The sequence below is a fragment of the Mirounga leonina genome, unplaced genomic scaffold (assembly GCF_011800145.1).
Source record: "Mirounga leonina isolate KUSES-001 unplaced genomic scaffold, KU_Mleo_1.0 Mir_96, whole genome shotgun sequence".
NCBI lineage: Eukaryota > Metazoa > Chordata > Mammalia > Carnivora > Phocidae > Mirounga > Mirounga leonina.
In genome coordinates, this window is record NW_023270871.1 from 4,211,191 (window position 1) to 4,231,092 (window position 19,902).

General features: G+C 45.0%; 1 protein-coding gene across 3 annotated transcripts in view; it reads left to right on the forward strand.

Annotated features, from left to right (window-relative positions):
* Positions 1 to 19,902, forward strand: part of LOC118006407 (oncostatin-M-specific receptor subunit beta-like) — a 49,873-nt gene extending 29,971 nt beyond the window's left edge. For 2 of the 3 annotated variants that reach the window (XM_034999053.1, XM_034999054.1), the window contains exons 8-13: positions 2,832 to 2,971; positions 3,530 to 3,680; positions 6,502 to 6,578; positions 7,509 to 7,731; positions 10,243 to 10,422; positions 11,516 to 12,192. In XM_034999053.1, coding sequence (XP_034854944.1) covers positions 2,832 to 2,971; positions 3,530 to 3,680; positions 6,502 to 6,578; positions 7,509 to 7,731; positions 10,243 to 10,422; positions 11,516 to 11,718 — 974 coding nt within the window. In that variant the 3' untranslated portion in view covers positions 11,719 to 12,192. Of the gene's footprint in view, positions 1 to 2,831; positions 2,972 to 3,529; positions 3,681 to 6,501; positions 6,579 to 7,508; positions 7,732 to 10,242; positions 10,423 to 11,515; positions 12,193 to 12,983; positions 13,158 to 13,929; positions 14,098 to 16,757; positions 16,840 to 17,320; positions 17,394 to 17,720 lie in introns of those variants that run through there. The other variant, XM_034999055.1, reaches the window with a different exon arrangement.

Sequence of the window (19,902 nt, forward strand, 5' to 3'; positions counted from 1 at the left end):
TGAGTATTGTTGTAGTCCGTTGATTTTCACTGCCGTGAAGTATTTCATTGTGTAAATCTATGGTATTCTGGTCAGGCATCTCCTTTGATGGTTTCTCAGGTTGTATCAAGGTTTTTTGCTCTTGGGTACAGTGCTAATATGAGCATTATGGATGCAGGACTGGCCTACATTTGTTTTCTGGAGTGTATACCCCAGAGTGGAATTGGTGAGGACATAGAGAATGTGAATGTGCAACTTTAGACACAAAGCCAGATAGTTTTCCAAAGGGGCTGTACTGGTCGTACCCCGGCCCTTGAATTCATACAGCCTCTCCACGCTGGTATGGTTGCCCTTTTCATTCTGTCCGTTTCCTGGGTCTACCATGGTATCTGTGATGGTTTTGATCTACACATCCCTAAAGCTGAATATCTCTTCCTGTGCTTTGACCACATGTTTTCTCTCTTATGAAATGCAGAATCTTTACATATGTTCCCTTTTTCTAGAATGGTCATCTTTCACCTTCTACATTCTTAATTCCTACACATCTTTTAGATTTCAGCTTAATCGCCATTCAGTCAGCCAGATAATGACAGAGGGCCTCCTACTGTAGCAGGCACTGGGGACGCGGCAGTGAGCAAAACTGGGTAACTGCCCCGCATGAGCTTGTATGTGAGAGTGTGTTGGGGGAGGGGAGGAGAGTGGGGAGTGGACACATACAGTATTTCAAGTACTGATATGTGCTATGGAGAAGGTCAACTCAGGTAATGTGGTAGAGAATGCCAGATGCCGCTTCAGTTAGGATGAGGCAGTTGTAGACTGAGACAGAAGCAGAAAACATCTAGGGGAAGAGCATTTGAAGCAAAAAGAATAGGATTTGAAAAGGTCATCAGATGGGAACAAGCTCTGGGTTGTTTCATAGTGCCCATACTGTGAGAGAAAGGAGATTGGAGAGTCCTGGACGGTCGTGCAGTAACTGGAACGAATGGGATGGTCTTAACTGGTTGTCTTAGCAGGTGTTCATCGGGACAGATGAGTGATGTGACTTACGCTACAGGAAAAGATCGCTCAGGCTGGGCTGTCAGGGCCGAGGGTGGAGACAGGGAGATGGTTGGGCGGCTGTTGCAGTCATCAGGCAGAGACTTCGCACCAGATGGCGTGATGCAGTTGGTGGGAAGTGGTCATATTCTGAATTCACTTTGGGATAGAGTTGGTAGGACGGACTTAGGGAAGGCATGTGCATTATAAGGGGAAGAGGAATTTAGGATGGTTCCTAGGGTTTTGGCCTAAACAATTGAGCTAATATTGGAACTATTTCCGGAGTGGGGAGGATATTGGGGAGGAGCAGCTCTGAGTCGGGGCATAGAGTTCTGTTTTGGCCGTGTCAAGTTTGAGATGTCCTTTAGATATCTCAATGGAGATGTTGAGGAGACAGTTGCATATAGAGTTTTGAGAGCGTGGAAGAAGTCTGGGAAAGAGAATTAGAATTCTGAGTCATCAGCTTGTGGATAGTGAGATAAAGATGAAGGCTCAGGATAGGGACTTCTAGAACTCCATCTTTTAGGTCAAAAAGGCCTTTTATAACTTCAGTGTGGTCACCCCACCTTCAATGTCACATTTAGTTCTGTGGTTATTGATTCATGTTTGCTCCCCTGTTGTTGCACTCTGAAGGCAGGTCCATGACTGGTTTCGTTTTCTCTCCCAAGTGACAATTTCTCTTTTTATCAGTGTGTTTGGAACATCTATATTTGACAAAATTATTAATATGGCTGGACTCAAGCCTACCATTTTATTATTTGTTTTCCATTTGTTTCCTCTGTTTTTTGTTCCTCTGATCTTCCCATACTGCCCCCTTTGGGATTATTTGAATTTTTTTTTTAGTATTGCACTTCAATTTATCTACTGACTTTTGCCTACACCTCTTTGTATTCCTGTTTTTTTCCTCTGGAGATTACAATATATTACTAATCTTTCACAGTTTTCTTAGAGTTAATATTTTCCACTTTAAGTAAAATGCAGAAGTTTTATAACCCATATGTCTTCCTTTACCCTCCAACTGCCTGCACAGCGATACTTCACATTCTGGTCTTCTCCAATCTGCCTGCTGATGTCTACCTTTCAGAGTTCACAAATAGAATATTTGAGAATGCTCCATGCACTGTATTGACTGGATTCAGGGAGACAGACAGAATGGGAGGTGCTTACTTTGTCTTTTCAAGACCTGAACCTCATCCAGTCCATTTTTCATTTTAGATATTATATTTTTTGGTTCCAAATTTTCATTTGATTTAAAAAAAAATAGTGTCTGTTTTTCTGCTGAGAAGTGTTTCTTTTCTATTCATTTCAAATGTGTTTACTGTTATGACCTGGATCTCTCTTAAAGTCATATGCGTCATCTTGATTGATTGCCTGTTGATTGTCTTTTCCCTTGGAAATTGGTGACATGTTCTGGGTTTTTGTATGTAGAATAATTTGGCGTTGTACCTTTGACATTGTTGATGTTATTTTGTTTAGACTCTGGGTTCTGCTATACTCTCCCCATGAGCCACTTCTCCAAGTTTTGATTCCCCTTCACAATCTGCCTTCTTTTGTTGAATTTTTAAGAATCCTTGGTAGTTTCTTCTTATGTTTTGTTCAGAATTTCTCATATAATTCGGTGAGAGAGAAAACTTTAGTCGGCTTACTCCATCTTAGCTATAAGTCTCATTTCATTTGCCATTTTTTCAAAAATAAACAAGAAAAAAATACCACTGAATAAATAAATGAAGACATGAACTGCTGTTTGCCAAAGTCTTTTTGGATTTATGCTTGAATTTCTTTTTACTTTGTTTCCCTCTTTTTTTTTTTTTTGACAGTGCACCCAATGGCTCCCTTTAGTCTGTTTACAGATGTAAGCACCACAAATGCCACCATGACCTGGAAGGTTCACTCCACTGGTAATTATTATACACTGCTGTGCCAGGTTGAACTCTATGGTGAAGGAGAAGTAACACAAGTAAGAATGCTGCTTATTTTTCTATTTTCAAAAATCTCTTTATGTCCTGAACAGAGAGACTAATGAATAAAACCTCTTTAAAATCTTATTTCTGGGAGAGGTGGGCGGGGGCAGGGATAACTGGGTGACGGGCATTAAGGAAGACACTTGATGTAATGAGCACTGGGTGTTATAGGCAACTGATGAATCACTAAATTCTACCTCTGAAACTAATACAAAATTAATTAACTAATTAATTAAAAATAAGAAAATCCTATTTCTGTGTGGGTTCAAATGGTAAGGGTAATCTGTTTAAAAATTACGGTTCATGAAATTAATCACAAACTTCAGAGTTGGGCAGAGGGCCTTAGAGATTTTCTTTTCCCAAAGAAGAAGTAGTCTTACCTCAAATCAGAATGTACCATGCTATGATTTGACTTTGCTATGAAGTATGCTCCTCACTACACCTGTCTTCTCTGTTCCTTCTTCTGCTTCTTTCTTCTTGGTTCCTTTTTTCTTTTCGTCTCTTCTTTTCCTTCCTTCCTCCCTCCCTCCCCCCCCTTCCTTTCTTTGAAAAAGCACAATGTTTCCGTCGAGGTGGATGGCGAGCAGCTCTTCAGTGGCCTGGAGCCGGACACAGAGTACAGGGCCCAAGTACGCTGTGCGAATGCCAACCACTTCTGGAAATGGAGTGAATGGACTCATCAGAACTTCACCACAGCAGAAGCTGGTATGTTCAGCTCCCTGCTCTTTAACTCAAGGATCTAAACTGACTCATGGGAGGTGGCTTGGTTTCCCTGAGAGCTTTTGATTGTACCCCAAATTAAGTGGAACATATTGCAACAGAGGCTGAATACCATCTTTTTAAAAAGAACTGAATTAAACGCTTAACGACATGTGAATGGGAAGACAAACACATCAAACATGCATCAATCAGTGTCCTTTCTTTTATACATTTCCTCTCTCATCTTTGATTTTGCCAAAATGGTTTATAAGCTACTGGTATTGCTGGATCCCCATTGGCTCCGGGGCTGTGTAAATTAGTGTAGACTTTTAAAATTAAGGACTAGGGGCAAACAGTAGTGTCCATGCCAAGGAAAGCATTGATCTCATACCAAACAACCTCAGGCTATGTGTGGACATGTAATGATATTTGGAAACTTCATTTTTATTGATATGTCGTTCATTCACCAACAGCGAACCGTTGAGTCCTCTCGATCATTCCTGCAGTGGGACTTTCCTCACCACTGGCTGAAACATGAGTTTTTCTGACAAATCACTAATAACCACAGCTTACAGCTCCAACAGGCCTCCAGAGATGAGCTGGCCCAGCCCTGCTTTCATCTCCTTCCAGTTCAAAACAACAAATTATCATTGTTGCCCAGTTGACAGAGGAGGCGAGTTGCGCCCGTAGATCGGAGAGACCTGCCTGGTCTGCAGAGTGCCTGAGGGGCAGAGACACCAGTCATGACAGTTATGGCGGCTGGCCCTCACTGAGCACCTCACATGGCTCACAGAGCTCGCTGTGTTTTTCTCTTTGACGCCTCACGGCAGGCAGGAGGCACACTGGGTAATCATCCTCGCTTTGTAGATGAGGACACGGAGGCACACAGGGGATCAGTGATTTCATTGGCCTCGCCAGTAAGTGACAGAGCTGTTGACGGTGACCCCCCACCCAGGGCCCCTGACTCCAGAGCTCCTCCCTTAACCAGAACCGGATTCTGTGTGTTCTGTCTCTCCATGATGTTATTACAGCCTTGAGATCTTGTTCATTCAAGTCCTGGCTCTTTTACTGCCAAAGGAAAACACAAAGTCTATGTGTTTACTTTATTCCACCTTCTCTTCGTGTGTGGTAGGCTGGCAGGACTCTTTCTGTTTCTCTTCATGAGGACTGGAGCTGAGGGGTGACGAGGACAGCTCATCCAAGCCTACACGTGGGTTGGTCACTGGTTGTGCTCAGCAGCTTTTTCCTCTCCGTGTCTGGTGTTCCCACCCAACCTCACGCCCCCCCTCTGCTCCCCGGGGCCTCCAGTAATTTTTTTCTAGAGGCATAGACTCCTCAAGAATCCCTGCTGTAGAAAAACTCTGTTCCTGACAGTAATGTAGTATCCTCCTCAGTTGTGTTTTATTAAAGAATTTTTACTTTAATGATACTGCTCTGCTTTTTTTTTTTCAAATTTATTCCAACATTATTACAATTAAGTGCAAAAGGAAAATGGCAGAAGGATAGAGTTTTTAGTAAATTGCATTTCTTTCAGTGCAAAAAATCTGAAAATAATAAATTTTGCTTTGGATAATAACAAGAGAATGAGATGAAGCTACTGGTGGTGAATCTGTATATGTGTGTGTTTATATATATATATATATAAATAAAATATATAATACGTATATATACATTTTACCTCTGACAACACTTTGCTGGATGCTGGAAAGGTCAATGTGTATGTGGATTAGAACCGTACTGCAGTGTAATCATAGTGAGCAGACAGAAATGGCACCAGTAGAAATACAGTAGAAACTGTATTGACCCAAATACAGAACACTCTTCTCACAAAGAAAGACTTACAAGCCAGCTGAAGATTTTGCATTGAGCTTAGAGTCCCGTGTCGTTTCTGAGTATTTCAGTAGGTTTTTGATTGATTATTGGCTTCTCCAGTGGATTATTTAGCAAATTGAAATCTGCTTCAATACATTTTTAGAAATATACGGTCATCTTTAAGTTGAGGAGAAAGTGTCAGCAACTAAAAAGGGACTTCCTTAAATTTCAATTATTGGGCACAGTAACTATATTTTTATAAACCAGCTAAATCTTTGTGTTATGGTCCAAAACAATTCTTCTTGCATTGAGATGTTTTGAATCAAATCACAAATCACTTGTCTTACAGTTTGCTGGTGATAAATACAGACTTTTCTAGAACAGTGTAGTCAAGGAATGAGCAGGTGCCCTGAGGGCCTACCAGGCAGGCAGCTTCCCCAGGCAGGCCGGGAGCTGGCAGAGAAAGGAGCATGAGGAGGAGGGGGTGTGGCCTTCCCTGTGGAGGGGATCAAGGAGGGGTGCCCAGGCGAGGGGACTGGTGAGAGGACCAGCCACTGCGAAATCATGAACACACATCAGAGTACCACCAGCCCCTAGGGCTCCCCGTTAGCGCAGCTCCATTGCAACATTCGCAAATGAAGCGAGGAAGTAGCAATGGTCTGCTGCTCCTAGACATTCAGCAAATGAGAAATTTACCTAACTAACCTCCTACCATGGGTCTAACTGATGAATGATTCCAAAATTTTCTGGTGGCTTCCAGAAGCTCAGGCTTGATGTTCGTAAGAGCTTTCGGTTTGAGGCAACAGACCTTTTGTCAAGCACCTACTATGTGCACTTAGTGAGGAGTGAACAGTGTGGCTGGGGACAAGTGGGGAGAAGTCACAGAGAGTGAAAGAGCGAGAAGCAAGCCTCAGGTAGCACGGGTCATCCTCACTTCGTTTGACCCAACTAGAAACAGGTTGTATTGTCCTGCATACATAGCGTGACCCATGAGCTTTCCTTTCGTTCATTTCAGCTCCCTCAGAGGCTCCTGACGTCTGGAGAAATGTGAAGTCAGTGCAGGGACATTCTGTTGTGACTTTATTCTGGAAGGTAATACGCACAGATTCCTCAAGCCGGATTTGCTTGGCACGGTCTTTCAGTGTGACACCGGATGCTGGTGCAGTCTGCGTTGGGGGTGGGGGATCTTAACGTGAGTCCAGTAGAACGTCTTACCCAGGGGAGGAGTCCCCACCCACACCCATCTCCCTGATGCTTGGACTGCTCCCCCTTGACCTCTCAGCCCGCAGGTGGCCAGCTCTGCATCTCTGAAACTTCTCTTCCGGCCTGCTCTAACTTTTGCAGGGCCCGGGGCATGAGTGTAAGTGGAGAAGCGTATACCATATTTAAAAGTTATTAATATTTAGATACTCACAATATTTACATATAGGAGTTATGAGTCAAGCTAAATTTAACGTAAATATATTTGGGGAAAAAAAGTAAAATCTATTTTGTCATTCTACCTTGCCCATTAAAGCCTTCATGGCAACCTGGAAGTCCAGGTTTGTGTTTGGAACTCTCAGAACCTCAGCTCATGTTTTCAAACCATATACAATAGTCCTGGGAGAGTTGGCCCCCAGCCATGCCCTCCCTGCCCCCCCCCTCCTTCCCACCTGCAGGCTGGCTGTCTCTGCAGGGAGCCCGGCACTCACACGAGGGCACAGTCCGTGTGTCCAGGCTCTGGCTACACCCGGGCAAACAACTGTTCGCAGTCCATTCTCAGGCCTGGGGGCGCACGCACCAGGGCCACCACCGTCTGCCCTTGAGGGGGCTGACTGGAGGGACAGGTCCTGGCAGTGGGCTTGGGATGGTGTGGGCAGGGAATTCTCTTGGACCTGGAGGATGGTCTAGAGGTGGCTGTGGGCTCCATGAATGGCTCAGAGCACAGCTGTGCAGGGACAGAAAAGATAAAAAAGTAATTATTCATGCAAACTCCTTTCAAAGGAAAGCCCATTTTGAAATGATGATCCTTATTTGTTTCAGCCACTATCAAAATTGCAGGCCAATGGGAAGATTCTGTTCTATAATATAGTTATAGAAAATCTAGACAGATCATCCAGCTCGAAGTTCCTCTCCATTCCTGCTCCGGCCAATGGCACCGAACTAAACCTTGACCAGTGTTCGTACCAAATCCACGTCACAGCTCATAACAGTGTGGGCACGTCCCCTGCTTCGGTCATCATAGTCTCTGGAGATCCTGGAAACAGTGAGTTTTGTTTTGATTCTCAGGGAAAGCATCGGTGATGTTATTAAGTAGGGATGGACAAACTGGAAAGGCAGTAACCCGGGGAGACAAAATGTCTAGCTGCCAAACACTGTTCGTCCTTTTCTTTCGGTCTCAGCACGGCTCCAGGTGTCCTGGGACAGCCCTCCTCGGTGTGGGAAGAGTGAGTGTTCAGCCGCAGCCCAGCACAGGGCTGCCCCGAGATTCTTCAGCAAATTCGGAGAATTCTCTCACGTTTACTCAAGTAAATGCAACACCAATAAGCCGTCTCCACCAAGAGCTGGAGTCGCTCTAAGCGTGCTTTGTAGCTTATGAAATGTGGGTTGCATTTATTGTAAAATATTTTGTCAGTCTTTGTCACCCGGAAAGAGCCCATGAGCATTGCCAGAGGTGATGAAAGGAGAACCGACTGGCATCATCCTTCCAGGAGGCTTTGCAGAAGCTGCAGAATGACAGATGGTGACTGGCTAGTCCCGTAGCCTGTGGGGCCCTGCTCGAGGGGCTGCGGCAGGCTGGGTGGCTGTGGTCTTCCAGGTTAGGCTTACATTTGGGTTACGTGGGCTAGATCGGAGGGCGGTGATGGTTTATTTATTTTTAGAACTATCCCGTGTGTCAAGTAAGAAAAAGAAATCCGAATCGTGGCGCCGAAGGAAAACTAAGCAGTTACTTCACGTGACCTTTGCTTGTCAAAAACTGCATTAGAAAAGAAAGTGAACTGATAGTACACCATATGCTAATTAATTGAATTTAAATAAAAAATGAATTAATAATAATAAAAGAAAGTGAAAAGTTATAATCTGTCCTCATCAGGACAAGATGAGGAAAAGTGGGCGTTTCTTTCACCCTGGGGGAGCTGACTGATAAAAGAAAGACTGCCTTGCATGAGGCCCAATCCAAACAACACTGCTGAGCACTTGGCTGTTGGGGGTCTTCTCTATCAAGCGTACTTTCCTTCCGCATACCCTGCCCTCAGACCTCCATACCTTCCCTTGTGAGGCTCTATCCGGCCTTCCTTAAGTGGCCCACATTCTTAAATCACCACGGTGGATAAAGGCACTGATGTGCCATGAGGCCGACTGTTAAGGTTAAACCAACTCATGCTAGAGTGTGAATGACTGAAGAAAAAGATTTCCTTTCTCCTTCCCTCCTCTGTCTCTACTTCTCAAAACATAATTTGCAATTTTCAAAAAGCAGCTTGATAAGAGTTATGATTGAGTGTGGGATGAAACTTCAGCCAGTGTGAATGAGTAAGGTGAAAAAATGTCAGCGTTGATGCGAAAGAGATTTATTTCTCTAAGGGAAGAAGACAAGGAAGACTTGTCGGTGGTATATACAGAGGCCTTCACAGAGAACCCTTTGTCTTACACCTAGAGCTACACGTTCCTTTGGGTATCCCCTAGTTATTATCTAGAACAATTAATAACACTGTGCTTTCACACCGATGTCCAGCTGTAATTAGGAGTGCCAAAGGAAATACAGGAGGCCCAGTTAAATTTAAATTGCAGATGAATAATGAGTAAATGTTTAGTTAAGTCTATGCCATGCAGTATTTGCTTCTCCTCGATTGCTTTTCTGCTGCCTGCAGGCCCCCTCCTTGGTCTGGCTCTGCTCTCATGCGAGTGACCAGCTGGGACCACTGCCCTATGAACAGTGGCAGGCTGTGAGGGCAGCCTCGGGAAGTAGGAGAAATTCTCGTCCCCCAAGGTATAGGGTGACTCTGCCTGAAATCAGTAGAACCGGGAGTCCACTGAGATCGTATCACTTGTTTCCAGCTGGAAACTACCCTGGCATATGAAATAGGTCGAGGTGGGTAGCCTGGGTCATGAGGACTGGGCACATCCCTACATAATCCAACTTAGTACATAGCCGAACTTCCTTTCTTTTGTCGTTCTCACTCAATTTCTACCCCTAACATCAAAGAAGTAGTGGTCCATGCAGGAGCAGCCGGCGTTATGTGGGGGAATTTAGACGCAATTATTCATTTGTTCAACAGAGATTTTTGGAAAGTACCAAGTACCAGACATGGGGGCAGCAACTTGTTGGGCAAAGGGAAAGATAGCCTGAAATATTTTAGGCTTCACAGATCACACGGCCTCTGTTCTATATCCTATATGCTTTGTTTTTTTGTACCTCTTTAAAAATCTTAAAACCCTGCTTAGCTCAAGGGTCATAAAGCAAGCTTTGGAGGCTGGATTTGTGCTGCGGGAAGTAGTTTGCTGACCCTTGTTTTAGGGCCTGAAGTCTGGTTGGGTCTCAGAAGATTAGCACAAGGGGCATCCAAAGGGCAGAAGTGAATATCTGCTGGGAAGTGAGAGGCAGGAAAACACCCATGAAAACGTTACCCCGCCCCCAAGCTTCTGTAGCCACGGAAGGGATAGGGCTCTTAACTGTTGGAGATAGTGCATGCTCAACCTGATTTTCTTCTTTAAACACTTTTTTTTAAAAACGTACAATTAATTCTATCTGAAGCATGGCTCTATTTGTAATGTATAGAAGAAGTTGAAGAAGAAAGAGTTAAAGGCACGGAGGATGGATTCTCTCTGTCGTGGAAACCCCAACCTGGAAACGTCACGGGCTACATTGTGGAGTGGTGTGACCGTCCCCGGGGCCCGCTCTGTGATCTCCAGTGGAAGAGCGTCGGTCCCACTACCACAAGCACAGTTGTTAGCTCAGGTAAGAAGAACCCTGCATGTTACCAGCTTCTTCCATCCACCTCTCAGCAAGTCAGCTAGGACCTCTGGACCATCTCACAGCTAATTTGTGCTAAATAATAATTTTGAAATGACAAATCCAGCATGGGTGCTAGGAGTTCATTTTACAGTGATGTGGCCTAAGATTTGGCCTTCAGTCTACTTTTACAGAGATTATCTGGACCTAAGCCTGTGATAGGTTTTCATGATTTTTATGAACTTATACCTCGAAATCAGTGGTCTCGAATGAACGGCAAAGGGGCATTATAACCCCAACTGTTTGGGTGCTTTTACAAAAGCAAAGAAATGTAGGGATTTGGGAGACATTTAGGACATAAAGTTGTAGGAGTCAGTCAACTCCTTCACTTTCAGTGGAAAATGTAGAACCTGACCTCTTACCTCACACACTGGAGTTGTAACTTCAAGATTGCTAGTTTAGCAAAGTCAAAGAAGCCTAGGTTCATGGCTTGAGTAGAGGGGGTCAGCAGCGCCATCTGCTGGGCGCAGGATAAAGGTGTGGGACTTAGCGTCCAGAGGGCGCCGGAGGCCAGGGAAGGCGTTCACTTGCTGTTGGGGAGTGAGGAAGTGAGGTGGCCCTTGGCTTGAGCAGTGGGCTGCGTGGCGGGGGCTGAAGGTGGATTGCAGAGGTGCAGGTGTGGGTGGGTGGGGGGAGTGAGGAAGTGCCAGCAAAGCCTTCCAGATGCTCAGCTTTCGTGGGGGCAAGAGAAGACAAGTTGCTGGGGGGGGGGGGGGGGGGGGGCGGCGCTTGGAGTCACAAGAAACTTCAAAATGGTTTTCTGTGTCTGGTTGAATTCCGCCCCGGGTTTCCTGCACGTGGGCATCCGAGAGCTAATGCTGGCGAGCATGGTGTAGAGGACAGTCCCTGCAGGATTCGCTGGAGACAGTGGAGGACTCCAAGGCCAACGGAAGCAGGGAAGATGGTGGAGATAAAGTGCAGAAACCCTAAGGAGGAAATTATTTAGGAGACACCAATTCATTTCTTATTCTGTTCCTTTTCAGAAATAAAGAGAATGTCACACTGTGTTACTGAAAATCTGTTGACCTTTCTTCCCTAGATGCTTTCAGACCAGGGGTCCAGTACAACTTCAGAATTTATGGAATTTCTACAGAAAGGGTTCCTTATTTATTAGAGAAAAAAACAGGATACTCCCAGGAACTGGGTAAGTTTACAGCATGTAATATGTCCATGGGCAGACTTGTTCAGAATGATCCAGAGATCCTAGCTGTAGATTTAGGTATATTTCAACACCTTTCCTAATTTTCAGCGTCCCATTTATTCTGGTAATTAGGTCTTAAAAAATATTTTTAATCATAAACTATAAACCATTTTCATTAAAGACAATTTATAAAATGTTATGCAAAAGAAGAAAACAAACTCATTGCTAATTTTACCACCCAAAGGCAAATATCCAGAGTTAATATTTAATGTATATCCAGGTATTCCTTTCTCTGTACAGATATACATTTTTAAATAAAAGTGGGATCTTACTCTATGCAGTTTTTGACTCATGTCACTAAATATTATTTAACTGCATCATTGCAAAGTGTTTATTTGCATGTGTCAAATCACCTGTTGGTGGACACTTAGCATGATTACGGTGTTTCTCAACTATAAACTATAAAATTCATCTTCAGGTGTCTTTCCATCTGCAATGCTCAGTCTCCTTTATCCTTAGCCCAATCTCTTATGCCGTCTGAGTCCCCATCATTTTAGTGAAATCTTCATCCATATCCACAATAATGGTTTTTAAATGAAGTGTTAGAATACTTGAGTCAAAAGGCTTTAGTTTCTCATTTCTTTTACAATTTTTTAGAATTTTGACCCATATTGTGAAATCACCCCCCCCCCCCGAAATTTCACTGTGATTCCACCAGCAACAGAAGGCAATTTGATCCCACTGAAATCTGGGCACCTGGGACCTCCCCTGCCTTGCAGAGATCAGGTCATGTCTCCCACAGCTCCATCTGTGGGGGCCATCTGAGGCCCGCCGGAGGTGTGTCGCTGGTGTGCATGTCTGTGCACACAGACTGGGTACACACACGCATGTGTGGGAAACAGGCTCAGGAAGCCTTCAGAATAAACACCCTCGGAGTATTGCAGTGACACTTGGATGGCTTGGCATTGTCACCACCCAGGAACTAGAGTCTCGAATACCCCCTTCGGTCTGTTCTCTGGCAGGGTCTTCTGTCAAACACTATTTAGAATTCAAGAGCACGGGGAAGTCTAAGAAACCCTTTATTCACTTTTCCTCTGGGTGACCTCGTGCAAGCTGTTGAGTGTCTCTGGCTGTCCCTTTCTTCACTTGTGAAAGGCCAGACTTGGACAGGAAGGTGGCTCAACTCCTTCCCAGCCCTCACAAACCATGTCAAGGCATGAATGCCCCAGAGAAAAAGAGAAAACCCCTGAACTTGGCATAAGTGCCTCCAGGTCCCAGACTTGGCTGTAGCTCTACTTTTAGTTTACGTGAGTGCTCGCAGCTACTTCCAGGTGACGACTCTCCTTACCCCGACTTCCTTTCCTAGCTCCATCAGACAACCCTCAAGTGGTCATGAGTAACCTGACCTCCCGCTCCTTCACTCTGAGTTGGAAGGATTATTCCATTGAATCCCAACCCAGTTTTATACAAGGGTACCACGTCTACCTGAAATCCAAGGCGGGGCAGTGCCACTCAGGATCTGAAAAGGCAGTTCTTTCAGGTGACGGTTTTGTTTGTTTACTCTTTCAAGACCTCACTATGCAAGACCACTATTAGAAAGGTGGCCAGGGGGGCGCCTGGGTGGCTCAGTCGCTTAAGTGTCTGCCTTTGGCTCAGGTCATGATCCCAGGGTCCTCGGGCTCCCTGCTCAGCTCAGCCTGCTTCTCCCTCTCCCTCTGCTGCTTCCCCTGCTTGTGCTCTGTAGAATAAATAAAAATCTTTAATAAAAAAACAAAACAAAACAAAGAAAGGTGGCCGTGTGTGACCATGGCCAGGCTGAATTCTGTTCTTGCATGCTTTTATGGTCCGACGTGCTCTTCAACAAATTAGTGGGCAAGATGGCGGGGGGCAGTACTGTAACTTACTTAAAACAAAGTGCTTGGTATTTTTGGAAGCATTTGAGTACCATCAGCTCCTTAACCTGCCAATTATGAAACTTTCTTGCTAACTCCTTTTTCTTTTTTTCTTTTGACCTTGTTAAAGGTTGTTACAATGTATTTTTCAGTCTCTCTCAAGCTCTTACTGTGTCTCGCAGATTCGTGGGCTCTTTCTGGATCACCAGCATCCCTTGTTTCGTGGTTGCTCTGCTTTGCTTGCCATCTCCTAAAAATTTTACCAGTGACCCAGAGTGATGGAATCATGAGTCCATTTTTGATTGGTTTAAGATGTTGACAGCGCTGAGTCAATATTATCAGTGCCCATCCCTGTCACAAGATCTCTCTCTCACTCTTTAATAATTATTTTTCCTGAAAATAATTTTTTTTGAATACCAGATGACACACTGTGTTGCAAATACAAAATTGACAACCCAAAACAAAAGACACTTGTCGTGGAAAACCTACAGCCGGAATCCTTCTATGAGTTTTTGGTCACCCCGTACAGCAGTGTTGGCGAGGGCCCCCATGGCGCTTTCACAAAGGTCACAACTCCGGATGAATACTGTGAGTTTTTGAATCAAAACTCTTCCCCTAGATGTTGCTGGGAAACTAACAGATTACACACACACTGCCCTGGGCTCTGTCGAGATCAGGAGTTTTTAAACCTTTCTTCTCGTTCTGTCTCACTCTCCAGATGAGATTGTTTCAGAAAAAAATGTTATACAGAATCCCACTACATTAACCAGAAAACAGTGGGGCCAATCTGACTGACTGACGACCTGGAACCTTCCTCTGGCCTGTCTCGGTGGCCCTGAGGCATGCCCTGGAACTCAGTCCCAAAATGGTTTGAAAGTCCCAGAAGGCATGGTTTCGTGTCCACTTCGGAAGAGCCCCAGACCCTCCGTCTAGAGGAGGGCGGGTGTTTTCTGCAGCCGACCTTCTGGCTGGTTTCCCTCGGTGGCGAGCCAACTGCTTCCTGACTTGGCCTTTCTGGGGGCAGTTGAGAGAGGTGTGGTAGGGTCGGCTGGGGATCGGGCAGGGCCAAGAGGTGTTCCTTCACCAGCCTGGTGTTTGCCGATTGGGGGGGAAATGTGAGATAGAGAGATCCATTTTTCCAACTGCGTTTGGCTTGGAAGAAGGAGAAAGGAGAAGGCAGGGAGGACAGCCCTGACGGTAAAGGCAGACCTCCAGCCAACAGGAAGGTGGTGGGGGAAGCAGATGGTGATGGAGGAAGAAGGGGAGAAGCGGGTATCACATAGCAGATGGTGGAAGACCGTCCTGCCTGAGAAACAGACCGGCTGAAGAGTCTGCTGCAGGTACCAGCGGGCCTCGGGCCCAGGGCGGGCTCCCTCCGGCGGCGGTGGGGCCGCGGGCGACGGGATGGCGGCGGAGGGTAGAGCTGCTGGCCTGGCACGCTGGCCACGACCCTGCCGGCGGCCTGGGGCCCTCGGTGCTGCTCGCTCCTCAGGTTTCCCAGGCCAAGGTCAGAACTCTTGGAGTCAGATTAAGATTTCAGTCATCGATTTCCATTATTTGAGCACTCCTGCTGTTTGGGGGTAGATTTTAAAACTTTAAATTGATTTCCAGCTGTTTTTATTCCAGCTTTGGTATTCATTTAGCTGGTAGGAGAGAGAGAGGGAGAGGGAGAGAGAGAGAGTGTGTGTGTGTGTGTGTGTGTGTACATATATATAATACAAATAACTATCTTTACCCCGAGTGTATTTTCTAGCTTTCATTTATCCCCCTTATTCATGCTAAACCTCCCTTAGCATTGGCTGTGTCCCTCTGTGGGTTATATTGGTTACTGTTAAAGAGGAGAATCCGCTGCTACATAATTGCAGCCATGACACGACACCCCGCAGTCGCAGTAACAACGTGGGCGGACCTCACAAATGCCGCGCACTGTGACAGAGCCAGGCCTGACGGCTGCTGCGAGCTCCCGCTACAGAGAGAGGCAAACGCCATTCTTGTTGTGAGCGCTAAGGCAAGGCAGTGGTGACCTTGGGACGGGACCATGATTGGATGGGGACCCCAGGCGGGCTCTCTGGGGAGCTGAGGATGGTTGTCGTCTTGACCGGGGTGCTGGTCACGTGGCTGTGTTCGGCTTGTGAGATTCTTCGAGCTTACTTTATGAGCACTTTTCTGAACGCAAGTATTGCATTTCAATAAAAAGCTTAGCAAAACCAGCCTGAAACTTGGAAACTATCATGGTTAGGTCCCCAGGCTTGTTCTCAAGTTATAAGTGCATAACTTAACCAAATCTTCAAAGCAATTGTAGTGGTCAAAAGTAGGGATCTGAGAGCCAGGTATTGTCTAGTCGGGTCAGGAGGAGAGCTTCTTTCCCCTCCCCACGGCTAGGGTTAACTGTGAGCCGGGTGTTGAGGTGCCTGCTTTGGCGCCCCGTTCCCGTTCTGCGTGTCCTTGCCTCCAGACCCTGTGCTGCCTCCTGGCTCTGCACTGGGCATCTACCCAGGCCTGCCCTCCCTCGCAAAAGGCCAACATTATCCACCACATCCCCATCCCCAAATCAAACCCCACTCCTGTGCAAGGGCACTTAAAGCAGCTACTAGGATTACAACTAATGCCAGCCCATTGGCCAAATACAGTCATGTGGCTGAGCCCCCAGTCAAGGGACAAAGTACACTCCACCCACCATGAAGCTTTGGCAAAGGTGGGGAGTATAATTCTAATACAAGGAGGGAGTGAAGAATTGGAAGTAGTGATCCAGTTTGTCAGAAGAGGGAACGAGGGGCGCCTGGGTGGCTCAGTCGGTTAAGTGTCTACCTTGGGCTCAGGCCATGGTCCCGGGGTCCTGGGACCGAGCCCCGCATCGGGCTCCCTGCTCAGCGGGAAGCCTGCTTCTCCAACTCTCCCTCTTACCCTCCCCCCACTTGTGCTCTTGCTCTCTCTCTCTCTCCCTCTGACCCTCCCTCCTGCTCGTGCTCTTGCTTGCTCTCTCTCAAATGAATAAGTAAAAAAATCTTAAAAAAAAAAAGAGGGAACGAATCCAAGTCATAAGGTGTTGACAGCAGATGGTCCCTGTGTTGGTTGGTTGGTAGAACCCCCACCCCCACCCCATCAGCCAGAATTCAGATTGAATCTTGCATAAGTAGACTTTTGAAGAAGAATAACTCCGTAAGATTAACTTCAGTCTTAAACTTACTTTTGTGTCTTTGAGGGGGGGAAAGTACTCATTAAAAATACCACTTTGTTTTCTTCTCCAGCCCCTATACTGATACGTGTCATACTCCCTATGGTTTTCTGCATTTTGCTCATCATGATCATATGCTACTTGAAAAGTCAGTGGTAAGTGTGTGGGGAAGATTTTTATCCAAGAAGTCAGAGAAAAAAAAAAATCTACAAAGGAGTGTAAGAAGCTAGAAATCACATTGAATAATGAGAGAAGGTGCTGAAAAGGCAAGGGACAGAGACTTAGATGAAAATTGTTAAACAGTTTTGCTTTCCAGGTCGATATATAAGGAAAACAATAGCCATTTGCAAACGACTGCAAAGCCTGTTCAATAACCATAGCTAATACTGGTAGTTCACGTACTGTGTGCTTGGCAGTATTCTAAGTGCTTTACATACAGCTCATTCAGTCCTCACACCACCACCCTGGGCACCGTCATCATCTCCACTGAATCAGCAAGTTTAGATATAAACATAGCCTGCCCAAGGTCACAGAGTTAGTAAGTGATAGAGCAAGGTTTAGAGCCCAGGAATCTGGCTCCAGAGTTCTCTTGGTCACTATATTGCAAAATTCAGTCCAATTTTCACTGTTTTCTAGGATGAAGGAGAAGTGTTATCCTGACATTCCAGATCCTTACAAGAGTAGTGTTCTGTCATTAATAAAATCCAAGGTAAATGCTGGGAAATTGTATGTATGCCATAATATCTATTAAAGACTAATCCAGGGTTGGGGCTCTAATCATACCTTTTGAGAACTCCTCAGGAAGATGCAACAAAGCAACAGCCACCGTGGCTCCCATAGCCATGAAATGGGTGAATGGAGCCTTGAGAGTTCTTCCATCAGGGGAAATCCTTTGGTTTACAACACCACCTCCTGTTAACTTATGACTAGGATGAAACACACACAAAAAACTGAAGCCTTGAGTGCATTTCACATACTTTGTATACTCTGACATACACACACACTTCATATTCACATGTTTTTTTGTTTGTTCCAGGAGAATCCTCGCCTAACAATAATGAATATCAAAGACTGTGTTCCAGACTCTATTGAAGTTCTAAACAAGCAGGAAGGCACTAGGAAGTCACTCACAGAAACTGAGTCTTCCAAGCCCACCTACCTTTACCTCCTTCCAACAGAGAAGAGCTACTCCGGCCCTGGGCCCTGCATCTGTTTTGAGAACTTTACCTATAATCAGGCAGCTTCGGACTCTGCTTCTTGTGGCCATGTCCCAGTAGCCCCTAAAGCCCCACCAAGTCAGCTGGCACTGTTGACATCACCTGAAAATTTACTAAAGGCACTAGAAAAAAACTACATGAACTCCCTGGGAGAAATTCCAGCCGGAGAAACTAGTTTAAATTATGTGTCCCAGTTGGCTTCAGCCATGTCTGGAGACAAGTTCAGTCCCCCCACAAATCCACCAGAGCCAGCACTGTGTTCAGAGTATAAAATGCAAATGGCCATACCCTTGGGTCTTGCCTCTCCTCCCTCGAGTGGGAGTAGCAGCCTCTCTTCCTTTACCCTTTTAGATGAAGGTGAACACTACCACTAATCAGTATACCCAGTTCATGCCTTTATGCTACATAGATGCAAAAAAGGAGCATCGCCGCACCATTCCATCACCTGATGCCTCGGCACGTAATTCCAGTGAGCGGTCACCGTTGGCACACGAGACCACTACAGTCTGGCTTGGTTTCAAAGGGCAGGAGCTATGGAACTTAACATCCCTTCTTGGAGCAGGCTTGCCGTAGAAATGGCGGGATCGTGGCAATAGGCTTACCTTGCTGCTGTCTGTTCAGGCTCACCTTTAGAACAGTAGACCTGGCACTTGACATGGGGATAGACCCTGCCCACTCAGTACTGGACAGGGTGCCTATGGTCCTAGAAGTTCAGTTTTTAGCAAGGAAATATTTCCATTAAGTTTTACCCGTATGTCTTATATTAAGGGTAAAGGAACTAGATTTAAGGTTTTAGTAAAGGCCACAGAAGATTCATTACCAGACCATAAATTGTCAATTTATTCTGGGTGTGTTTAATGAAAAAGTCACATGATGTTTGAGAGTAAAACAGATTTTAGACTTGCCTTGAAGTGAGAACAATTTGTAGTTCATTGATGCAGTAGAATGAACTCTTCTGGGCACACAGACCTTATCTGATAGGTAAAGCATGTGAATGATCAATAAGATCCCCACGACTGCCTTTCCATTTAGCTTACTACAGTTAAAGAGTGGGACTGCCAAGGAACTCTTGACTTAGCGTCAAGACAACAGCACTCCTACTTGGTGGACATCAGTCTTTGACCATAATTTTTGACAACTACCTCAGAATAGAAAAAAGAAAATGTTATTAATTCCATTCACATTTTATGGTTCCTCTTTTTTTCAAGAACTACTATATATAAGTGACCTGTTTTCATTTAGTACCTTTTGGTCTTTGCCATTGTCTGGGTCAAGAAAATACCCTGTCTCATTTATATTCCTATTATGCTAACAATGAATAAAAGGAAACTTCATTGTTGGACATGGTTTAGACATAATTGTAAAAAGCTATAGAGTGGGAAATGCTGTATCTGCTCAGCAGCAGCTTTGTCTCATTGAATCAATATATACAAATGCACCTGATGCATAACAGGTGTTCAGTACGTGCCCGTTCCTTTCTCTTCCTTCTACCTATCAAAGCTTTATGTTTATTTATCACATTTCTAAGCAAGTATCAGGAGTTTCTTGTTTGCTGTGCTGGAAATGACACCATCTAGGTCTCTGGTGCCAAATGCCTTGCACTGTGTCATCAACACCACACAACCAAGAGACCAAAAGATCCACATCTCAAGTAAGGTGGCTGCCAACTGGCCTAAATATACCAACACAAACCAGGGCTCCTGTTCAGACTTTTCAACTTTTTCCTTATGTAGAACTAAACCTTTTGCTGGAAAAACTGGTTATGTACTCCTAACATAGTACAAATGAATATCTCGATTAGTCTGATAGTTTTGAGAAGATTTTGGGGGCCAGTATTGTCATCATTTAGCCTCTTTGTTGCTTTCTCATGATATGTCAATGGCTGTGAAGACTGATTTGTAAATAGTATCTTTCATATAGATTTTCTTTTAAAAATAACCCATGAAAACTTGGAAGTCATTTTTGTTGCAAAAAGCCTAATTAAAATATTTCACCACTGCA